The following is a 25,318-nucleotide window of genomic DNA, read 5'->3' on the forward strand; positions in this document are numbered from 1 at the left end:
ATTGGCCCCTCATGGTATTGTCCCATTCCCTTTCCTTTTTATTATTGGTCGCATGGTTTATCTGCTAAATATATATTCATTTAATGATATGCTGAACTGATTTATTCCATGGGGATGTTAACATTTGGTTTATTCTTGTTCTAGATTCCCTCTTCTCCAGTCATTCTCATCTTTACAGGATCAACTGTGATTGGGTAAACAATGCCCAATGGCGTGCATAGGTGACAAGTTAGATATCTGTAGAATCTCCAAGGGAAGACTTTGTTATGATTGGCTAAGGCTATTCTGCCAGGCTTGCCAGTGGATTTTAATTGAACGGATGTCTGAGAGAGCTGGAGTTTCAGACATTTAAGGAGGCTCATGCAAGGCTATATTTCGGTCCTGTGGGACACCGCTCCAGTTGCTGATTGGCTGAGTGCACAATTCATCAGCCGGGAAGGGCATTTTCCCATCACAACTCTGGGGAAAATGGCTTCCGATGGGGTTACTGGAGCTGGTCAAGCTTCACATCGCGGGCATGTGGAGTGATAAGTAAGGACTGGTGATTACATTCCCTTCGCCTTTGCTGGCTGCCCATTTTTGAAAATGGCCGGATTTCTTCTTTAAGGGCTGTATGCTGACTAGAGGGTCAACAGCCTAGGCTGGTTGAAGGAATTAACTGGTGTGTTTATTTTATGAGTTATAAAATGAGTTTTAAAAATACACAGCCTCATTTTATCCACTTTTTGGTGTCTATCTTATTAAATTAGCTATTTAAGTTTGGTTGAGTAATGGGTGCGATACCATGTGAAGGGAAGGTGTAGCCATACAGCTGCGACACTTGTGTGGTTGGTATATGCCCTCCATGGGTTCCAGCACACACCGGTTTAAGGTATAGGTGTAGTTCCTGATGTTCCCTATGGTGTATTGGTGCAGTTGAGTAACCACATAGTCCGGATCACTTAACCAGTTAATGACTTTTACTGGAAGACTTGTTAAAGAACAGTACAGGATAACTTTAGGAACAAGTCTAGACAAAGCTGTTTGCCCTTGAATATGATTGCCAATTCCTTGTAACACTGAAGATAGGTTTTCCTTGAGTTGCAAAGTCTCTTAGGGAGGTTTCAAACAGAAGACTTGTATAGTGGATAGGGGAAGGACATCCAGGGAAGGCTAGGACATCCGGGTAAAGCTAATCCATCCAAGGTGATCGAACAATATCAGCGGGGTAATGTGGCTTGTAGCAATCTTAACCAATACGCTGGAGACAGTCCAGGTCAGCAGAAGGGCTTTCTTAAAATACATGTGTAGAGAACAGTCACTCCTGACGTAGACAGGTGGCGGACCTCTTAATGGTAGTTGTCCCACTAAGGGTTTAGTAGGTCATAATCCTGCTGACAGTAACTTCTAAGGAAAAGCTTTGTAACACACACTAGACTATAACAAACTAGAATCCAGAACTTACTAACAGGCAGTTTTATACGGGTAGCTAGGACAAGTCATCCATTGGTGGAGGAAAGGTGAGGCAACTTGAAATCCTATCGGTGGAGGAAAGGTGAGGCAACTTGACATCCCATCGGTGGGAACTCTCCAGAACATGTCTGTGATAGGCCGAGAGTTTGGGACATGTCTGACAATCATACTCTGCATATATATAGTAACAAATAACATAATGCCATAACTCCCATAGTCTCCAATGTGCTGAAAATTACATAGAAAATAATCTGGCGGCATCTTGTGGCCAAAATGTAATAATGCAGTTTTGAAAATAGAATATAGGAATTCCGTTGTACAATAAAGTAGTGTTGACTGAAAATTCACAGACACCTAGCAGTGGCACATGGGCTCCTGTACACTGCAATAATATCCAGGTCCAGTCAGGCTCTGTGCTGTTTTTTGTCCAAATATAAGGCCATTACCTTATAATGGCCTTATGTTATTTCTTTACCACAGTGACAATAATACTGATGGTCAGATCCTCACAGCTTTCCTTATACACATCCATCTGTATGCAGAACTGCAGCTGCTCTGATAATAATAAGATCTGGTCACTGATACGCAGCGTCCTGATGGTTGTGTCTTTATCTGGAACCTGAGTAACAAGAGGAAATGATGAGAAATCAGGGGAGGACAGACACAGGTTACAGATGTATCCACAGTATCTGCTGGTGTCAGGAGTCACTTACAGGCTGCTGTTATATTGTTCTCCATCCACCCATCTCCAGCCATCTTCATCAGGGTGAAGTCCAATCCAATATCGGTCATCTGCCCGCTGGCTGAGAGTTCTCTGTATAAACTCCTGGAACAAATAAAAAACATCTATTTTGTAGCAATGTGAGGTTACTCTCAACTGGTCCCCTATTTGTAATAATTAGTTTATTATTACATTATTATAGACCAAGTGCAGTTCCCTCAGGTTACAAGGTGGCCATCACATAAAGAAATGCTGTGGCCCGAGTGTATGCAAATGTTATGGCAGCTGTTGGTCTCTGTTGTTTGGGGTAGCTTTGTCACGATGGCCAGGAGTGGCAATACCCAACCCCGGACACACGGCACTGGTAGAACTTTAATGAGGTGTGAGGGTGCAGGTACGACGCACGAAGGTGACAGGAGTCTCTGGGCATAGCTAACTCCTCAAGTTCCCCAAGGTAGTTGAGCATAGTCAGTGGGATACTTCGGCACTCAGCAACTTTGTTCTACTGGGGATCCCTCTTCCTTTCCTTTAGGGGTTGACTGTCCTGACTAAGAAGGATCCCAGGCTTAGACAAGGGTTTACCCAGCTCACGGTTACCCCACTTCTAAGAGTCTAGCACTGCATACTAGTGGTCTCAGACTCTACACTGAACTGTACTCCTTTCAGACTAGACTGAACTCAACTGCACCTAAACAGGAAAATCCCTATCCTATATAGGGTTGTGTAACAGGAAAAGAGGAGTGTAGAGAGTGCTTAGTGTAGAGTGACTACACCTGTGATTGGTCAACACACAACAATTAAGCTAAACCTTTACATACTGCAGCTGTGCACAGGGAAAAAAGTGAGACACCTAGTGGTTGGAGTGGAAATCACAGCTCCTAGCTCTTGGTGTGACGCCTGATACTTTACAAAGGCGGTTAAAAGCTTAGTGAACCACCTGTACTGGGACACTACAGAAGTCTCCAGTGAATTTGTCCGTCCTATTGTCTATCACACTGTAGATGTCACTTCTCTGCAATTTAGTCTCCGCTCTGCTACTGATCAGACAACAGCTCAAACTTTGGATTTCAACTTGATTCCTGCCCCTCTGTGCTATATTATAAATCCCAAGATGCATCAGCACAGCATTACATGGCCGCCAGACAGGGGTGATTCTAGCCTCTCTGCTGCCCGAGGCGAACTATAGAATGACGCCCCCCCCCCCCCCCCCGTCAATCCGCCCACATTATAATCCACTACTGCCCACCCCCCCCACTGCTGTCCCCAATAAACATAATGTTTGGTCCCTTTCTGCACAGAGGATGTCAGGAGAGGAGGGGGCTAATCCTATAGGAGAGGTCCCAGCAGCACAGAGGATGTCAGGAGAGGAGGGGGCTAATCCTATAGGAGAGGTCCCAGCAGCACAGAGGATGTCAGGAGATGAGGGTGCTAATCCTATAGGAGAGGTCCCAGCAGCACAGAGGATGTCAGGAGAGGAGGGTGCTAATCCTATAGGAGAAGTCCCAGCAGCACAGAGGATGTCAGGAGAGGAGGGTGCTGATCTTTTAGGACAGGTCACAGCAGCACAGAGAATGTCAGGAGAGGAGGGTGCTGATCTTTTAGGAGATGGTCCCCCTCCTCCCCCCTTATAGATGGTCCCCTTCTTCCCCCCCTTATAGATGGTCCCCCCCCCCCTTATAGATGGTCCCCCTCTCCCCCCCCCCTTATAGATGGTCCCCCTCTCCCCCCCCCTTATAGATAGTCCCCCTCTCCCCCCTCCCTTATAGATGGTCCCCCTCTCCCCCCTCCCTTATAGATGGTCCCCCTCTCCCCCCTCCCTTATAGATGGTCCCCCTCTCCCCCCTCCCTTATAGATGGTCCCCCTCTTTCCCCTCCCTTATAGATGGTCCCCCTCCCCCCTCTTTCCCCCTTATAGATGGTCCCCCTCTCCCCTCTTTCCCCCTTATAGATGGTCCCCCTCTTTCCCCTCCCTTATAGATGGTCCCCCTCTTCCCCCCCCCTTATAGATGGTCCCCCTCTTCCCTCTCCCCCCCCCCTTATAGATGGTCCCCCTCTCCCCCCCCTTATAGATGGTCCCCCTCTTCCCTCTCTCCCCCCCTTTTAGATGGTCCCCCTCTCCCCCCCCCTTATAGATGGTCCCCCTCTTCCCCCCCCTTATAGATGGTCCCCTCTCCCTTATAGATGGTCCCCCTCTCCCCCTCCCTTATAGATGGTCCCCTCTCCCTTAAAGATGGTCCCCCTCCCCCCCCTTATACATGGTCCCCCTCTCCCCCCTCCCTTATAGATGCCCCCTTATAGATGGTCCCCCTCTTCCCCCCCCCTTATAGATGGTCCCCCTCTTCCCCCCCCCCTTATAGACAGTCCCCCTCCCGCCCCTCCCTTATAGATGGTCCCCCCCTTATAGATGGTCCCCCTCTTTCCCCCCTCCCTTATAGATGGCCCCCCCTTATAGATGGTCCCCCTCTTTCCCCCCTCCCTTATAGATGGTCCCCTTCCCCCCCCTATAGATGGTCCCCCTCTCCCCCCCCCCCTTATAGACAGTCCCCCTCCCGCCCCTCCCTTATAGATGGCCCCCCTCTTTCCCCCCCCTTATAGATGGTCCCCCCCTTATAGATGGTCCCCCTCTTTCCCCCCTCCCTTATAGATGGTCCCCTTCCCCCCCCTATAGATGGTCCCCCTCTTCCCTCTCCCCCTCCCTTATAGATGGTCCCCCCTTATAGATCGTCCCCCTCTTCCCCCCCTACCTTATAGATGGTCCCCCTCTTTCCCCCCTCCCTTATAGATGGTCCCCCTCTTCCCCCCCTACCTTATAGATGGTCCCCCTCTTCCCCCCCTACCTTATATATGGTCCCCCTCTCCCCCCCCCCCCCTGCACAGCAGATAAAACAAAAACAAAAAACAGCACACAACTCACCTGCCCTCCGTTCCCCCGTCGAGCCTCTCTGGTCTGGTCCCGGCTGATGTGCGGCTGCCCGGGGTATCCCGTCCTGTCCCCGGCAGCGCGCGCATCAGAGAGCTCCCCGTGTGCCTGTGGCTGTGACTTCCGGCGCACGGGGATCTCTCTGATGCGCGCGCTGCTGGTGACAGGACGGGACACCCCCGGCAGCCGCACATCAGCCGGGGGACTAAGGCTGCATTCCCACGTTCCGTGATCCTGACGGATCACGGACGTGGAATGCATTTACCGGAGTCCCCCCGCGCCCGGACAGCATCTGTAATGAGATGCTGTGAGCGGGGGAGACTGTGTTCATAAGCGCCGCGCTGTAGTAACAGCACCGCGCGGCTGATTCATTACAGCGCGGCGCTTATGAATACAGTCTCCCCCGCTCACAGCATCTCATTACAGATGCTGTCCGGGCGCAGGGGGACTCCGGTACATGGTACAATCAGTGGCGGATTATAATGTGGGCGGCCGCCCGAACCGCTCATATTATAGTCTGCCACTGAATGCCGCAGGGCCGTTTTAATACATTGGTGGGCCCAGTGCACAGCCCTCAAGAGTGGGCCCCCCCTTCCCTTTCGGCACATTGTATAATGTACTGAATTTGCCCCCACACTGTATCAAGAGCCCCAATACATACAGTAGTTACCTTATAACACTATTTCCACCATACAGTGATTATATATTACATAAAAACTGCACTAAACAAAACAGAAAGATATTACCAATGATACCATTACATAATACCGCCACATCATGACCCCTAACACTACAATCCTATAACAGAGTGCAGTTACATCCAGTGACTCACCGGGGGCGTCTTCTCCAATCAGAGTCTGTCACCTTTTCTTTTTCTCTCCATCCAGCCTGGGCCACCTTGAAGTCTTCCCCTGGCTGTGAATCTTCTCTCCAGAATCTGCCAGACAAATATTTTAGGCTCCAACACATACAGTAGTTAGGTCCCTTGTACCTCTATACAGTAGTTACACCCCTCTGTGCCTCCATAGTTTTAAGGTGTCCCTGTAGTATATAGCCCCTCATGTGCTCCTCCAGTTATATACAGCCCTCCTGTGCGCTCCCCCATTAGTATATAGCCCCCCTGTGCACTCTCCCCAGTAGTATATAGCCCCCCCTGTGCTCTCCCACAATAGTATATAGCTCCCCTGTGCTCCCCCATAGTATATAGCCCCCTGTGCTCCCCCATAGTATATAGCCCCCTGTGCTCCCCCATAGTATATAGCCCCCTGTGCTCCCCCATAGTATATAGCTCCCCTGTGCTCCCAAGTAGTATATAGCCCCCTGTGCTCCCCAGTAGTATATAGCTCCCCTGTGCTCCCCAGTAATATATAGCTCCCCTGTGCTCCCCCATAGTATATAGCTTCCCTGTGCTCCCCATAGTATATAGACCCCTGTGCTCCCCAGTAGTATATAGTCCCCTGTGCTCCCCCATAGTATATAGCTCCCCTGTGCTCCCCCATAGTATATAGCCCCCTGTGCTCCCCCATAGTATATAGCCCCCTGTGCTCCCCAGTAGTATATAGCCCCCTGTGCTCCCCAGTAGTATATAGCTCCCCTGTGCTCCCCAGTAGTATATAGCTCCCCTGTGCTCCCCCATAGTATATAGCTTCCCTGTGCTCCCCATAGTATATAGACCCCTGTGCTCCCCAGTAGTATATAGTCCCCTGTGCTCCCAAGTAGTATATAGCTCCCCTGTGCTCCCCCATAGTATATAGCTCCCCTGTGCTCCCCATAGTATATAGACCCCCTGTGCTCCCCATAGTATATAGACCCCTGTGCTCCCCAGTAGTATATAGTCCCCTGTGCTCCCCCATAGTATATAGCTCCCCTGTGCTCCCCAATAGTATATAGCCCCCTGTCCTCCCCCATAGTATATAGCCCCCTGTGCTCCCCCATAGTATATAGCTCCCCTGTGCTCCCCCATAGTATATAGCCCCCTGTCCTCCCCCATAGTATATAGCTCCCCTGTGCTCCCCAGTAGTATATAGCTCCCCTGTGCTCCCCCATAGTATATAGCCCCCTGTGCTCCCCCATAGTATATAGCCCCCTGTGCTCCCCCATAGTATATAGCTTCCCTGTGCTCCCCATAGTATATAGACCCCTGTGCTCCCCAGTAGTATATAGCCCCCTGTGCTCCCCAGTAGTATATAGCTCCCCTGTGCTCCCCAGTAGTATATAGCTCCCCTGTGCTCCCCCATAGTATATAGCCCCCTGTGCTCCCCCATAGTATATAGCCCCCTGTGCTCCCCAGTAGTATATAGCTCCCCTGTGCTCCCCAGTAGTATATAGCTCCCCTGTGCTCCCCCATAGTATATAGCTTCCCTGTGCTCCCCATAGTATATAGACCCCTGTGCTCCCCAGTAGTATATAGTCCCCTGTGCTCCCCAGTAGTATATAGCCCCCTGTGCTCCCCCATAGTATATAGCCCCCTGTGCTCCCCCATAGTATATAGACCCCTGTGCCCCCCATAGTATATAGCTCCCTGTGCTCCCCCATAGTATATAGACCCCTGTTCTCCCCCATAGTATATAGCCCCCTGTGCTCCCCCATAGTATATAGCCCCCTGTGCTCCCCAATAGTATATAGCTCCTCCTCCCATATAACATTGAAAAAAACAAACACTGTTACTCACCTGGGTCCACGCGTTCCTCTTCTCTTCCCTCCTGTGGCCGCACTTCCTGCGGTCACAAGAGGCTGCACTCCCCTTACCCTCGCGCCGACGCTCCAGTGACGTCGGCCGCTAGAGGGAGAGTGCGGCCTCTTGTGACCGCAGGAAGTGCGGCCACAAGAGTGACTGACAGGGAGGGAGCCAATGGCTCTCTCTCTGTCAGTGTCGCTGCTGCTGCAGCGCTGACGCGCCGCAGCAGCAGCGGACGGGGGCAGCGGCGGACGGGGGGGGGCCCTGCAGGGGGCGCCATGGAGGGGTAAGTAGATTACCCATCCATGGCGCTCCCCCCTGACAGGCTGGTGGCCGGAGCCCTGTGCGACCGCATTGGTCGCACATAGCAACGGCCGGCCTGCTCGGGGGGGCCCCTTTAACCAGCGGGCCCGGTGCACGTGCACCATGTGCCCTCTGGTTAAAGCGGCCCTGGAATGCCGCCCCCATGAAGACAGCTGGTGGCGCCGCCTGAGGCAGACGACTCAGGTCGCCTCATGATTGCGGCGCCCCTGCCGCCAGAGCCAGAACCATCTCTATCTGCTGTAAGGATGCTGTAAGAATTCTTTTTTCTATATTCTGCTAGATTGCCATTTGCTCCTGTGGCTATATTAATATATTTAGCATTTACTCTTCTGAGCTATTAGAATCTAAAGTTATTTCTTCCACATAGCAAACACCTTAAACCACAAAGAATACTCAGAGCTAGAATTACATTTCTATGATCACATCTCATTCCAGAAGATCAAAAAATCTCACCTAAAAAGAAAACCAATAGAAACTACAGAACACTACAAAAAAAGTCCTCACTGAGTCTTCACTATTGATAATGGGCAACAGTAATCACACTATCACCCGCCATTTAACCCTTAAACACAGCATTTAAGTTTAAGTGAAAGGAGCGAATCCTGTCACTTTCCGATTGGGACCCCTGCAGTGTAATTGCAGGGCTCCATATAATTGCCCCTGACTGCCGGAGGTCTCATACTCACCTCCTCCATACAGTCTGATCCACAGATAACACTGATCAATGCTATGCAATGGCATAGCATTGACCAGTGTAAGCAATTTAATCATTGCTTATAAAAGTCCTCTAAGGGGACTTAAAAAGTGTAAAAAAAAATCATTTAAAATGTTTTAAAAAGTATTCCATAGCCCCTCCCCCAATAAAAGTTTAAATCACTGCCCTTTACGAGGCAGAAGTGTGGAAGTTGTATCCCTGAAGTGGAAAAAAAAACATGCGTATTGCTCCCCAACGGAGCTTCTTCAGGACTCCTGACAACATTTTGGTGGGGAGCGATACCCGATACTCCAGGGATACAACTTCCACACTTCCTTGAATAGGTTTTATTCCCTTATTTACAGATACCTAGGTATTATGGCTTATACTAGGAATTGTACGGAGTTAGAGATCTAACTCTTGCCCACTGTTTTCAAAGCCTGCCAAGATCTTTCGCCTTTTTGCAGTTTTTTAAGTGTTTTTATTGTTTGTATCTGGCTCTTTGTTTCTATGTTTTTCACTGTACGGTCTGATCACCCTGCTATTTGATGCAATAAAAATTGATTTTTATTAATATTTATTGTGGTGTGCAGCCTTTATGACACATAGCTTTCCTTCTTTGTTTTGTCTATCCTTTGCCTTTGACACAGTTGACCATTCCTTCCTTCTACAAACTTTTTCATCCCTTGGTGCCACCAGTTTGCCCCTCCCTGGATCTCCTCTTACCTCTTCAACTTCACTTTTTGGGTCTCCCGCTCCCACACCACCACCTCTCCTTCCCCCTCACTGTTGGTGTCCCTGAAGGCTCTGTTCTAGGGCCTCTTTTCTTCTCCATCTATACTTTTGGCCAGGGACACATCATGAAATCCCACCTCTATGCCGATGACATTCAAATCTACCTCTCCGGCCCGGATGTCAACAAATTTTAAATTGTTGACCATAACATCCAAGGCTGCCCACAACCTGTTCCCTCCGTACATCTCTGACCTAATATTCCGCTACCATGCCTCACGCAACCTCTGATCCTCTAATGACCTTCTTATGTGCTCTACCTTGTTCATACCTCACACAATCATCTCCAAGATTTTGCCTGAGCCTCCCTCGTACTCTGGAACTCAGTACCCCTAAACAAGCTATGGGTAAGGTTGAGAGACTGAAACGCGTCAGCTTCTGTCCCTGAGTTTGTTATTTTTGCATGTAAAGATTTAATAAAGACCAAATTTTGGACGTATCCCAGGATTGCCGGCTTTAATCCTATCTTTTGTTGGTTAAGCTTGCACTACCGTGCACCGGGCGGCAACTGCTACAGGTGTGGTGAGCTGAATAATCCTTACTTTGTACACTACTCCGACACATATGGTTCTCATCCACCATCAAGACCGTTAAAAGCAACCTGAAAATCCATTTCTAGTCTACAACCCACAAAAGTTCTGCACCACACTTTGACTAGCTGCTTCTCACCTACTGTCTCCCTCCCCTTATCTTACAGATTGTAAGTGCTCGGGGCAGAGTCCTCTATCCATACAGTATGTACCAGTCTGCCATTTACCTTAACCCCTTCCCATCAGTAATACATATATATATATACGTTCCTACTGCACATACCCCGTGCAGTAGGAATGTACATATATATGTTCCTGACAGAAGGGCTTACTGATGTGTGCTTGACTGCTGCAGTGAGAGCGTCCCCGCACACATCAGTGTGTCCGGGCCGGAGGTAATGAGAGGCAGCTGCAATCCAGCAGCTGCGTCTCATTAACCCCTTTAACGCCGCAATCTATAGCGCTTGCAGCGTTTAATGTACTCATTGACAGAACAAGCTTCTGTCACTGAGTGATCGGGACCCCCTCAGCCGTGCTGCGGGGGTCCCGATCGCATGTACCGATGTGCAGGGGTAAGGCTCTTACCTCTGTCCTGTTGGTTCGGCGATCTGTGCATAGAGTCTGCTCTTACGCAGGCTCTATACACAGATCGCCGATAACACTGATCTATGCTATGCTATGGCATAGCATAGATTAGTATATGCATGTTTTATAGTGAAAAAAGTGTAAAAAAAAGTTTTAAAGTATTAAACACCTTATAAACCCCCTCCCAATAAAAGTTTAAAATATCCCTCTTGCCCGTTATAAAAATATATATAAAAAAATATCGTAGTGTGCGGAATTATCCAATCTTTTAAAATATTACATTATTGTTCCCGCACAGTGAACAGTGTAAATGAAAAAAAAAACAAAGACACACCAGGATTGCTAATTATACTAAATTATACATCAGAAAAAAAATAATAAAAAGTAATCAAAATTTTTCTGTTACACCAGTATGATATTTATAAAAACTAGAGATTATGTTGCAAAAAATGACGCCCCGTACAGCCCTGTAGGTGGAAAAATAAAGGCGCTGTGGCTCTTAGAAGGTGGGGAGGAACATTGCATTAATTTTACCTGGACATTCGTGTATCAATGGGCTCGGATTTGAAGGGGTTAATAATGAAACACTTTTTTATTTTGGAATGTTCTGTTTGTAATGTACTTAATAAGTAAATAATAAAAAAAACAACAATAAAAAATAAGTTAAATTAGTTAAAATAGTTAGGCTGCTGCTGTCTGTTAGGCTGCTGCTGTTTTATAACCTCCGGTAGAACATAAGGAATACATTTATACATGGACACAGACCCCGTACCTGCTGGTCCTGATCCTTTATGATCAGCAGATCAGATCCCATCATCTTACATTGCTCCTCACTTTGGTCCCATGTTCTGTCTGTTACATCTGAGAGGTAATAACACTGATCTCCATGTAGGAGCCAACTGGGAGGACACAGGTGACATCCTGCAAGTTTTAAAATATTTAAAAAGTTTTAGTAAATGTAAGAAACCATTTACCTTCATGTTACACGAGTAAGGATTAATGTGCATTGCTATACAGTCAGGGGGTCTCAAACTGCTTACCTGTCTACACGGCTATGTAAGCAGCGAGACTATCTATATCTTCACTGTAGTTGTCTGAGGCTGCAGTCACCTGATAAAATGCTTTTTATTGAAACTGAAGTGTCGTAGAGGTGTGGCCAGGAAACTGAAGTGCAGTAACATCCTCTAGCCACGCCTCCCTGACACTTTAGAGGTGCAGTAAAAACATTTTTTTAGGTGATTGCAGCCTTGGACAACTACAATAAAGGTATATATAGTCTCACTGCTTACCTGGTTATATAGCCATGTAAGCAGTGTGGGATGTCTTTTTTCTAGTTTCCCGGCACTATTCTCCTATGGTGTATTTTAGAACGTGGAGTATTTATGACCTGTCATAGGGATAATTCTGTACTTACCTGAAGATCTGTCACTGCTGTTCACACAGAGCTGCTTCACTATATTCATCAGATCAGTCTCAGCTTCACATGGAGGAGGCATATCTGAAAGAAACACATACCGTGTCATAAAGTCATGAAGTCAAAGTTTTATGTACATTACATGTTCCCAGTGATCCCTATAAACTGCGGCTGTTGTGCCGTCACTATGGCGGTATTACATGTTATACTAAAGTCTATGGTGGAATATAACACACCAGGTCTTGGTTTGTAGCATCTCTGTGGCTTTTTTTCAAGGGGAATTCAAAGATAAAACTAACTTGTTGTATATCCACAGCATAGGGGACAAGTAAGAGATTGCAGGGGGTCAGACTTCCGCACCTATCCACAACCGCAGGTACAGCTGGCACATGACCCACAGCTCTATTCATTTTCTATGGAGACACTAGAAACAGCCAACTGCTGTACTCGGATCTCTCTGACGGCTCCATAGAGAATAAATACAGCTGCGGGTCATGTGCCGTATCTAGTGGCTTTATTCAAAGCAAAGGAGTTGTGGGCCAATATGGAGATTGGTGGGGGGTATGAAAGTCGGACCCTCTGCGATTTCTTACTTGTCCCCTATCCTGCCATGCTTAGTACACAAGAGGTGCGACTACCGCCTGAGGGAACCAGTCTTTTCACGCTGAGGGGGTCTTTTTTTACAAGTCGTCAAAGTCCTGCATTCTGCAGTAATGCCATTTCCAGTCAGAGGTTGGAGAAGTGCTTCTCGCCTGCGTGCCCCTCTGCAAGCCGCTGAGTCCTATCGGCCAAAGGGTTGAAGGTCAGCTCCTATCTGTATTCTGGCTGGTGCCTGTATTTCTGGATGTGCCGCTCTGCATACTCATCACAGCTAGATGAATTTTTCACTGTGAGTACAAGTTTATTCTGTCAGTCTTACAAGCAACTGATTGCAAGATTGTCAGGACCCCCTTCCAGCAGAGTATCTTACAAATTGAACAGTTCCCCACTAGGTAGTCCGCCCTGTTTTTATTGCTAAAACTTACCTAAAGTATTTTAGTTATAAGACTGTAGAAAGCTTATCTCAAAACCCAGTCATCCAAGTGTTCTTAAAGGGAAATTCTGACAGACCAAATCTCAAGCTAAACCGCACCTTGTGATCAGGGACTTTGATTGTAAACTGTACTGTACCTTTAAAGAACTGTTCGGTAAAGTTATTGTTGTAGAAACACTCCTGAACTTCCTGTGCATCATTGTACTGTAGGAAGGAGTGCTGGGAACATTTTGTGTCGGTATCAGAGGAGAGCTAGCTACCACTCAGGCCCCGTGCCGCAGCGGTACCACAACATCTACTAGCATCTGCACTACACCATCAGGTTTACTAAAGATTGGTTAGTGGGGGGTTAGGGGGGAGGAGTGGTAGACTAAGGATACTATTACACGGAACGATAATTGGCCGAATTGGCCCTATCCGGCCGATTATCGTTCCGTGTAATAAAGACAACGATCAGCCGATGATCATTGTCATCGGCTGATCGTTGATATAGGTTCTGACCTATAATCATCGGGGGGCGACCGCGCACCGCTACGTGTAACAGCTGACGATATGCAAAGAGGAATACATACCTATCCAGGTTGCAGGGCTCCCCTTCCTCCATGCTTCTCCCCGCGTCCCACGCGCTCCAGCTTCACAGCGGCCTGTCTCAGCTGACAGGCCGCATGTCCAATCACAGGCCGGGACCACCCGGCTGCAGCGCACGGGACCCGGGGAGAAGCAGCCTGGATAGGTATGTATACAGTTTAAGGCTATGTTCACACTACGTAAGCTTCTGGCCGTAGTGCGCTCCGTGAATATGCAGCCGGAAACTTACGTAGTTAGCGTACAATGCAAAGTATACGATCCCGGCTGCACAGTTCACACTTCGTACGAATGTACGCCCGGATCGTATACGGCGCCGTAAGAAATGAACCAGACCACTGTCTCCGGCCGGAAGGCTTGTAACTTACGCCCGTAGGCTCCGTATGAAGTGGTGATTTCTTCATTTTTCCACTCTTCTATGCCGATCCAAAAGGTTCTGTGGGGTGTCCGGGGCTAGGTGAAGATTTCCAAGTAAAAGACCGCTGTCAGATTGCTTCGTAGGGGGCCCAGGAAGCGTAAGTAGACTACGGGCGTACGTTCGCAATGCGTACGCATTGCGTACACATTGCGTACGCATCCGCCCGCACATCGAATATTCGCACGCCCGTTGTTTCAGCCGCACATGTACGGCGCCGTACGAAATGCGTACGGATTCATACGTAGTGTGAACATAGCCTAAGGCTGCGTTCACACTACGTATATTTCAGTCAGGATATGTATATTTCAGTCAGTATATTTCAGTCAGTATATTTCAGTCAGTATTGCAACCAAAACCAGGAGTGGATTAAAAACACAGAAAGGATCTGTTCACACAATGTTGAAATTGAGTGGATGGCCGCCATATAACGGTAAATAACTGCCATTGTTTCAATATAACAGCCGTTGTTTTAAAATAACAGCAAATATTTGCCATTAAATGACAGCCATTTAATGACGTAGTGTGAACCCAGCCTAAACAATCGATGTCCCTGCAGCCCTTCTTTAACGATTATCGGGCCGTGTAATAGGCCCAGTAAATGAGCGCTGATCTAGCAGATCTAGCAGGTATTATCGGGCCCCCATCGACCCGTATATTATCATCCTAAGTGAACAAATCACAGAGTTTTCTGTGAATTGAGCACGAAGCATGTCAGAACTGTCTGCTATACCATTTTTTTTATAAGATAATGGATTATTGATACTTACGTGAAGTACTGACAATGATAAGCGCCACTATCAATCCGATTATCACCAACAGCAAGATAACAATCACCAAACACACTGCATAAAAGAAAGGGTGAAGACTGAGTGATATACTAAGATAATATACTGTACACAGAATCATTTCTAGATGTCACTGATACTACCGTATCGTCATGACCGAGATTATATGGGGGAGATCTATCAAACATGGTGTAAAGTGAAACTGGCTCAGTTGCCCCTAGCAACCAATCAGATTCCACCTTTAATTTTCCTTGAGGAATGAAAAGTGGAATCTGGTTGCTAGGAACAACTGATTTTACACCAGTTTGATAAATCTCCTCCTATGTGTGTATTATAGCCTGAGTGACAGTTTCTCAGCACTTTCGTATTGACATAACAATCATCCTCCTGGTCTAAAGAGACACTGAGGAAGTACAAAAAGGCACATACAGCCAGGGCCGGCCCTGCATACAGCATGCCCAAACTATATCATGGAATTTGAACATTTAAAAAAAAACATTTCCAACAAGGCAGGGCAGGTGTCAGGTGTCAGGACTGAGTGGTGACTTGTTCTGCAGGATGTTATTATAGAATCACATACACCACCAGGCCTCTTAAGCATACAGTAAGCGCATGGTCTTCATTGCATTCCTCTTACATTCTTAAATGCATATGTAGAAACCTAGCCTAAAAGAAAGACTGTGATTTCTCTTTGTACTGTAAATCCATTCAATAATTGCAGTTAATCTCCAGGTTTGTCCAGGCTTAGAAAAACATGGCCGCTTTCTTCCAGAAACAGCACCAGTCTTGTCCTCAGTTTTGGTGTGGTATTACAGCTCATTGGGGCTGAACTGCAATACCACGTACAACCGTACAAACTGGGGACAGGGTTGATTGTGGAATCACAGAGCTTTCTGGATGTTCCCTCCGTTCTCCGCTTGAAGAACTCTGCAGTCAGCCTTTTCCATTCACCCCCACAGCCAACAGAGATATAGTATGTACAGTATATATGTATTATTACCTTTAGAATTCAAAAGCCAATGAGATGTTTTCTTTGGTACATTGTTTGAATTACCTGCAAAAAAAAAAAAAAAAAGTTTAAAAAGTTGCATGCAGGGAAAGCATTGTAACAGAGAACAATAATAATAATAATAATAATAATAATAATAAAAATTATAGTTTATATTGAACCCTCTCCACTGCTTTTACCATAAGATGTTAAAAGCAGTGGAGAGGGTTCAATATAAACTATAATTTTTATTATTATTATTATTATTATTATTATTATTTTTTTTTTTTTTTTTTTTTTTTGTTCTCTCAAATACTGCCTGAAATATAATGTGTGTGAACCCAGCCTCAGGCTATGTGCAGACTATGTATTAGACTGGCCGTTTCCACGGCCTCACGGAACGGCCGGTCTCTGAAAAGATCATCCCAGATGGTACTGCAGTACCGGCTGGATGATCTTTTTGGCCGCAGTGTTCTGATGCGGGCACATCCGTGCGCGCCCACATTAGAACTCCCCACAGCACACAATGAAGCGTAGTACTCCATAGTGTGCACTGACAGGGTTTTCTGCGTCTGCTATTCAATGAATAGCGGCTGCAGAAAACTGACATGTCAGTTGTTTGCGGCGCCGCAAGAGATTCCTAGGCAGCAATGGACGTATGTTTCCACATAAATCATAAAATGGTTTTACAAAAATATACAGTGTGTGAACATAGGCTAAAGTCGCAAAACAGAGAAGTCAGAACACTCACTGATGACATGTACTATGGCTTTGTTATAAGAAACGTAAAGATTTGCACCTTCTTCTGTATTTTGGACCTCCTCCTGGTTCTGGTAAAAATACTGACCGAAGTGAGAGCCAACATACTGTGTGTGAACATAGCTCTATGTGTCCAGGGAGAAAAGTAGTGTGATTATGGGGGAGAGAGACACCGAGAGAAAGAGAAAGAATAAGGGTCCTATTACACGGAGCGATTTTTAACGATTAACCATAAACGATCCCGAACAAAATTGTTTATTGTTAACCTGAAATCGTTCACCATATTACACAGAACGATGGTCGTTAGTTACGATTGTTACCACTATAGTTATTGCGATCGTTACTATGATAGTTTACTCCATCTGATCCCAGCAAAACAATGAACAATGTGCAATTACACTGAACGATTAGAGAATAAGGCCCCTATTACACGCGACGATTATCGTGCGAAAAATCGTTATATCGTTTGAATTTAAACGATTATCATTCTGTGTAATTGCAGGCAACAATCGAAAAATCGTTCATATGTCGTTGATCGTTGATTTAGATTTGAACCTAATGGTAGTTTTACACAGAGCGATAATTCGCCGGATCGCACGATTAACGATTTTGAATGAACAATGTTTTTTTTATAACGATCAGCGTTTAGATGGAACGATACATCGGCCGAAAAAATTTTTATGCGATCATTTTGCGATCACTTAAAGGGAGCCTGTCACCGGGGGCACGGGCACAGAGCCCGCCCGACCCCCCGGTGCAGCTCCCGGATACTTACCTATTGCGATGAGTCCTGTTCCTGGAGCCGGTCCCGGGACAAAGATATTCGCGGCCGAAGCCGTGCGCGCGCTGTATGCAAATAAGCAGAGATGAGTCCGATGCCCATAGAGAATGACGGCTCCGTCATTCTCTATGAGTGTCGGGCTCATCTCAGCGGCGTGCGCGCACGGCTTCGGGCGTGGATATCTTCGTCCCGGGACCGGCTCCAGGAACAGGACTCATCGCAATAGGTAAGTATCCGGAAGCTGCACCGGGGGGTCGGGCGGGCTCTGTGCCCGCACCCCCGGTAACAGGTTCTCTTTAAGCCTATCTCACATATAGGTGAAACTGTTTAAAGAATGTTTACACGGAACGATCTGCAAATTTTTTGCGAACGATCAACTACGATTTTAGATCATGTTGAAAGATCAAAATGAACGATTTCTCGCCCGTCGCTTGATCGTTCGCTGCGTTTACACGTACGATTATCCTTCGAATACGATTGTTATCGTGCAAATTCGAACGTGTAAAATCACCATAAATTATCGTTAATTGCTCGCTGTAATTCCGCATTTGTTCAATAATCGTTCAGTGTAATTGCACATTGTTCATTGTTTTGCTGGGATCAGAAGGAATAAACGATCATGGTAACGATCGCAATAACGATGGTAGTAGCTAACGTCCATCGTTCTGTGTAATATGGTGAACTATTTCAGGTTAACGATAAACAATCTCGTTTGCGATCGTTTATCGTTCAGTCGTTAAAAATCGCTCCGTGTAATCGGACCCTAAATGCGGAACTTGAGCAAACGAATGTGGAATTACAGCTAACGATTACTGAACGATTAACGATAATTTTAGGTTCAGATCTAAATCAACGACATACGAACAATTTGTCGATCGTTGCCTGCAATTACACAGAACAATTTTCATTTAAATTTGAACAATATAACGATTTTTCGCACGATTATCGCCCCGTGTAATAGGGTCCTAAGAGAAAAACACAGAGAGGGGAGGATACAGCTGTGTAGAACATATCAGGTCTGTTCTCTATATGTTACTGCTATGTATGTAGAACAGGATAAGAAATATCACTCTATATATACTCTATATATTCATAATAATAAAACAGGATAAAGCCTATAGCTTATGGTTCTTACCAGCTTTGTCACCACTTATGAAGGGATGATCAGGAGTATTGTCTTCATCAGGATTTCCCATAGTTTATATAAATATTTTGCAGAGAATAAGGAAACGTGTGTGTTCTCCTCAGTAGTGATCTCCGCAGAAGAAGGAGGGGAGTGAGCACTTGGTTACAATTACAAGAAGCTTCAGGGCAGGGGAACGCCCATATACTCAGGGCAGGGGAACATTCCTGCTGTCCACAGCAGCCAATCACAGCTCAGCTTTCATCTTACCAGAACAATGTGAGAAATAAAAGCTGAGTTGTGATTGGTTGTTATAGGCAACAAAGAGAATATTATTATAAGACAGCGCCATAATCTTCACCTTTGAAAATGATGACTTTAGGAGTTAATGGTAACAGCATTTTCACAAGAAATAATCACAATGTAGGTTCAAAAGTCCACCAGAGTCTCACTGTACTATGGTGACAATTTCTACAGCCGTCAATCAGATTTATCTCACACTGTAATCCACTGGGGATTTAGTAAAAAATGCAGCAAATCCAACCCAATCTAATTGTACAATCATAGTCCACAACTTCTGGCCCACCACCAAATGTAGTAAGAAGCCACCGTGCATAGTTGCCAACAGTCCTGGTTTTGCCGGGAGTGTCCCGATTCTGAGGAGACAGCCCCGGCAAAACCATGTCCCGGGAAGCCCCGCCCCTTCTAGCGCGAGTGATGTCACTCATGCAGAGCAGGGAGAGGAGTCCCTAGGGGACTTGAGGAACCATACTGATGAGGTAAGTATAGCTTTTCTTTTTTTAAATACAGATGAAAGGACAAGAGGATGCTGAAAGGGGTACTGGTATGATGATGAAGGGACAGGAGGAGGATGAAGGGGGAAATAGTATGATGAAGAGGATAGTAGTATGATAATGGAGGGGCAGAAGGATGATAAAGGGGTAGTAATATGATGATGATGAAGGGGGTGGTAGTATGATGATGGAAGGGCAGGAGGATAAAGGGGGTAGTAGTATGATAACGGAGGAGCAGTAGAATGAAGGGGGTAGTAGTATGATGATATGGGGTGCAGCTGCATCATATGGGTACAAACTACCAGTATGTACAGTCAGTAGAATGCTATCTCTGAGTCTCAGCCTGCTCTGAGTGGGGTATGTAATCTACTTGGGACCTGAATCTGGGGTGTGTGATATACTGTGGACCTAATACTGGGGTGTGTAATATACTGGGGACCTAATACTGGGGTGTGTAATATACTGGGGAACTAATACTGGTGTGTGTAATCCTTGTGTGTTGTTCTGACTATAATTTCTAACTGGAAAATTTTGAACCCACATCCATGATAGGCCACACCAAACAAGACCACACTCACAATAAGCCACACCCCTTTTTAACGCGAAAAATGTTTTAAATATTGGCAACTATGCACCTTGCAGTAATAACCCCCCCCCCTCCATCAACAGGTTGAAAAATCCCAATCACATTAGCGACTGTCTGTTGCATGTCGCTCCGAGTAATGGGAACAGGAGCAGCAGACTGTCACTCTCCAGGTCTCTTCGATAGCCAGCCCAGATCTAAGGATCATCCGGGAATCCCCTCCCCCAGCTCCCCATGACCCCTCCCACTCGCTCTCTGTCCGAGACAGATTGCGAGCTGAGCTGTGTAGTGAAATGGCTGCCACTTGCTTCCCCCGGTAATATCTGGAGATCAGTGCTGGTCCTGCACAAAGACTCCGACTAATCAAAGCCTTTGATGTGTCTTTCTGGGGTTTATACTTAGAAAACTTTTTTTTTTAACTTATCTTTTCCCCTGTAGCTCTGATGGACTTTAATAGGGTCCAATGTGGCTAAATGTTTTGTTAAAATTTGTATTGCACCATTTTAATTCACTTCTATTTAAAAATCTCCACTCTTCCAGTACTTATCATCTGCTGTATGTCCTGCAGGAAGTGGTGTATTCTTTCCAGTCTGACAGTGCTCTCTGCTGCCACCTCTGTCCATGTCAGGAACTGTCCAGAGGAGTAGCAAATCCCCATAGAAAACCTCTCCTGCTCTGGACAGTTCCTGACATGGACAGAGGTGGCAGCAGAGAGCACTGTGTCAGACTGGAGAGAATACACCACTTCCTACAGGACATACAGTTAGGGTCAGAAATATTTGGACAGTGACACAAGTTTTGTTATTTTAGCTGTTTACAAAAACATGTTCAGAAATACAATTCTATATATAATATGGGCTGAAAGTGCACACTCCCAGCTGCAATATGAGAGTTTCCACATCCAAATCGGAGAAAGGGTTTAGGAATCATAGCTCTGTAATGCATAGCCTGCTCTTTCTCAAGGGACCAAAAGTAATTGGACAGTGGACTCTAAGGGCTGCAATTAACTCTGAAGACGTCTTCCTCGTTAACCTGTAATCAATGAAGTAGGTAAAAGGTCGGGGGTTGATTCCAGGTGTGTGGTTTTGCATTTGGAAGCTGTTGCTGTGACCAGACAACATGCAGTCAAAGGAACTCTCAATTGAGGAGAAGCAGAACATCCTGAGGCTGAAAAAAAAGAAAAAAATCCATCAGAGAGACAGCAGACATGCTTGGAGGAGCAAAATGAACAGTCGGGTACGAGAAAAAAGGAATTGACTGGTGAGCTTGGGAACTCAAAAAGGCCTGGGCGTCCACGGAAGACAACACTGGTGGGTGATCGCCGCACACTTTGGTGAAGAAGAACCCGTTCACAACATCAACTGAAGTCCAGAACACTCTCAGGGAAGTAGGTGTATCTGTCTCTAAGTCAACAGTAAAGAGAAGACTCCATGAAAGTAAATACAAAGGGTTCACATCTAGATGCAAACCCTTCATCAATTCCAAAAATAGACAGGCCGAAAAACACCTCAAGAAGCCAGCTCAGTTCTGGAAAAGTATTCTATGGACAGATGAGACAAAGATCAACCTGTACCAGAATGATGGGAAGAAAAAAGTTTGGAGAAGAAAGGGAACAGCACATGATCCAAGGCACACCCCATCCTCTGTAAAACATGGTGGAGGCAACGTGATGGCATGGGCATGCATGGCTTTCAATGGCACTGGGTCACTTGTGTTTATTGATGACAGCAGACAAGAGTAGCAGGATGAATTCTGAAGTGTACCGGGATATACTTTCAGCCCAGATTCAGCCAAATGCTGCAAAGTTGATGGGACGGCGCTTCATAGTACAGATGGACAATGACCCCAAGCATACAGCCAAAGCTACCCAGGAGTTCACGAGTGCAAAAAAGTGGAACATTCTGCAATGGCCAAGTCACCAGATCTTAACCCAATTGAGCATGCATTTCACTTGCTCAAATCCAGACGTAAGACGGAAAGACCCACAAACAAGCAAGACCTGAAGGCTGCGGCTGTAAAGGCCTGGCAAAGCATTAAGAAGGAGGAAACCCAGCGTTTGGTGATGTCCATGGGTTCCAGACTTAAGGCAGTGATCGCCTCCAAAGGATTCGCAACCAAATATTGAAAAAAAAATATTTTGTTTGGGTTATGTTTATTTGTCCAATTACTTTTGAGCTCTTAAAATGTGGAGTGTTTGTAAAGAAATGTGCACAATTCCTACATTTTCTATCAGATATTTTTGTTCAACCCTTCAAATTAAACTTTACAATCTGCACTTGAATTCTGTTGTAGAGGTTTCATTTCAAATCCAATGCGGTGGCATGCAGAGCCCAACTCGCCAAAATTGTGTCACTGTCCAAATATTTCTGACTCTAACTGTACAGCAGCTGATAACTATTGAAAGACTTGAGAATTTTAAATAGAAGTAAATTACAAACAGGGCCGCTTTAACCAGAGGGCACATGGTGCACGTGCACCGGGCCCACTGGTTAAAGGGGCCCCCCCAGCAGGCCGGCCGTTGCTATGTGCGACCAGTGCGGTCGCACAGGGCTCCGGCCACCAGCCTGTCAGGGTGGAGCGCCATGGATGGGTAATCTACTTACCCCTCCATGGCGCCCCCTGCAGGGCCCCCCCGTCCGCCGCTGCCTCCGCTCGCCCGCTGCTGCTGCGGCACTTCAGCGCTGCAGCGGCAGCGACACTGACAGAGAGAGAGCCATTGGCTCCCTCCCTGTCAGTCACTCTTGTGGCCGCACTTCCTGCGGTCACAAGAGGCTGCACTCTCCCTCTAGCGCCCAACGTCACTGGAGCGTCGGCGCGAGGGTAAGGGGAGTACAGCCTCTTGTGACCGCAGGAAGTGCGGCCACAAGAGGGAAGAGAAGAGGAACGTGTGGACCTAGGTGAGTAAGTGTTTGTTTTTTTCAATGTTATATGGGAGGGGGAGCACATATACTATTGGGGAGCACAGGGGGCTATATACTATGGGGGATCACAGGGGGGCTATATACTATGGGGGAGCACAGGGGGCTAAATACTATGGGGGAGCACAGGGGGAGCACATATACTATTGGGGAGCACAGGGAGCTATATACTATGGGGGAGCACATGGGGCTATATACTATGGGGGAGCACAGGGAGCTATATACTATGGGGGAGAGCACAGGGGGGCTATATTCTATGGGGAGCACAGGGGGCTATATACTATGGGGGAGCACAGGGGGGCTATACACTATAGGGGAGCACAGGGGAGCTATATACTATTGGGGAGCACAGGGGAGCTATATACTATTGGGGAGCACAGGGAGCTATATACTATGGGGGAGCACATGGGGCTATATACTATGGGGGAGCACAGGGGAGCTATATACTATGGGGGAGCACAGGGGAGCTATATACTATGGGGGAGCACAGGAGGCTATATACTATGGGGGAGCACAGGGGGCTATATACTATGGGGGAGCACAGGGGGCTATATACTATGGGGGAGCACAGGGGAGCTATATACTATGGGGGAGCACAGGGGGCTATATATTATGGGGGAGCAAAGGGAGCTATATACTATGGGGGAGCACAGGGGGCTATATATTATGGGGGAGCACAGGGGAGCTATATACTATAGGGGAGCTATATACTATGGGGGAGCACAGGGGGCTATATACTATGGGGGAGCACAGGGGAGCTATATACTATGGGGGAGCACAGGGGAGCTATATACTATGTGGGAGCACAGGGGAGCTATATACACTATGGGGGAGCACAGGTGAGCTATATACTACTGGGAATCACAGGGGAGCTATATACTATGGGGGAGCACAGGGGGCTATATACTATGGGGGAGCACAGGGGGCTATATACAATGGGGGAGCACAGGGGGCTATATACTATGGGGGAGCACAGGGGAGCTATATACTATGGGGGAGCACAGGGGAGCTATATACTATGGGGGAGCACAGGGGGGCTATATACTATGGGGGAGCACAGGGGGCTATATACTATGGGGGAGCACAGGGGAGCTATATACTACTGGGGAGCACAGGGGGCCATATACTACTGGGGAGCACAGGGGGCTATATACTATGGGGGAGCACAGGGGGCTATATACTATGGGGCAGCACAGGGGAGCTATATACTACTGGGGAGCACAGGGGCTATATACTATGGGGGAGCAAAGGGGGCTATATGCTATGGGGGAGCACAGGGGAGCTATATACTATAGGGGAGCTATATACTATGGGGGAGCACAGGGGGCTATATACTATGGGGGAGCACAGGGGGCTATATACTATGGGGGAGCACAGGGGGCTATATACTATGGGGGAGCACAGGGGAGCTATATACTATGGGGGAGCACAGGGGAGCTATATACTACGGGGGAGCACAGGGGAGCTATATACTACTGGGGAGCACAGGGGGCTATATACTACTGGGGAGCACAGGGGGCTATATACTATGGAGGAGCACAGGGGGCTACATACTATGGGGGAGCACAGGGGAGCTATATACTACTGGGGAGCACAGGGGGCTATATACTATGGGGGAGCACAGGAGGCTATATACTATGGGGGAGCACGGGGGCTATATACTACTCGGGAGCACAGGGGGCTATATACTATGGGGGGGGCACAGGGGGCTATATACTATTGAAGAGCACAGGGATCTATATACTATGGGGGAGAGCACAGGGGGGCTATATACTACTGGGGGGAGAGCACAGGGGGGCTATATACTATTGGGGGGAGAGCACAGGGGGGCTATATACTATTGTGGGAGAGCACAGGGGGGCTATATACTATTGTGGGAGAGCATAGGGGGGCTATATACTATTGGAGAGCATAGGGGGGCTATATACTATTGTGGGAGAGCACAGGGGAGCTATATACTACTGGGGAGAGTGCATAGGGGGGCTATATACTAATGGGGGAGAGCACAGGGGGGCTATATACTATTGGGGGAAAGCACAGGGGGGCTATATACTACTGGGGAGAGTGCATAGGGGGGCTATATACTAATGGGGGAGCGCACAGGAGGGCTGTATATAACTGGAGGAGCACATGAGGGTCTATATACTACAGGGACACCTTAAAACTATGGAGGCACAGAGGGGTGTAACTATGTAGGGGTACAGAGGGGTGTAACTACTGTATAGGGGTACAAGGGACCTAACTACTGTATGTGTTGGAGCCTAAAATATTTGTCTAGCAGATTCTAGAGAGAAGATTCACAGCCAGGAGAAGACTTCAAGGTGGCCCAGGCTGGATGGAGAGAAAAAGAAAAGGTGACAGACTCTGATCGGAGAAGACGCCCCCGGTGAGTCACTGGATGTAACTGTACTCTGTTATAGGGTTGTAGTGTTAGGGCGGTAT

General features: G+C 47.0%; 2 protein-coding genes across 5 annotated transcripts in view; both read right to left on the reverse strand.

Moving 5' to 3' along the window:
- LOC138798430 (killer cell lectin-like receptor subfamily G member 1) overlaps positions 1-25,318 on the reverse strand; it is an 85,877-nt gene that overhangs the window by 32,593 nt on the left and 27,966 nt on the right. The gene's annotated exons all lie outside the window — the stretch shown is intronic.
- On the reverse strand, positions 942-18,807 carry LOC138798429 (killer cell lectin-like receptor subfamily B member 1C). The gene is made up of 7 exons (XM_069978884.1): positions 18,594-18,807; positions 15,931-15,984; positions 14,913-14,987; positions 12,110-12,193; positions 11,468-11,616; positions 2,166-2,278; positions 942-2,071 (listed from the first exon to the last, which is right to left on the reverse strand). Exons 1-7 carry the CDS (start codon positions 18,652-18,654, stop codon positions 1,951-1,953), a joined length of 657 nt encoding a protein of 218 aa, XP_069834985.1. The 5' UTR covers positions 18,655-18,807; the 3' UTR covers positions 942-1,950.

The sequence above is a fragment of the Dendropsophus ebraccatus genome, chromosome 8 (assembly GCF_027789765.1).
Source record: "Dendropsophus ebraccatus isolate aDenEbr1 chromosome 8, aDenEbr1.pat, whole genome shotgun sequence".
In the NCBI taxonomy this organism is placed as follows: Eukaryota; Metazoa; Chordata; class Amphibia; order Anura; family Hylidae; genus Dendropsophus; species Dendropsophus ebraccatus.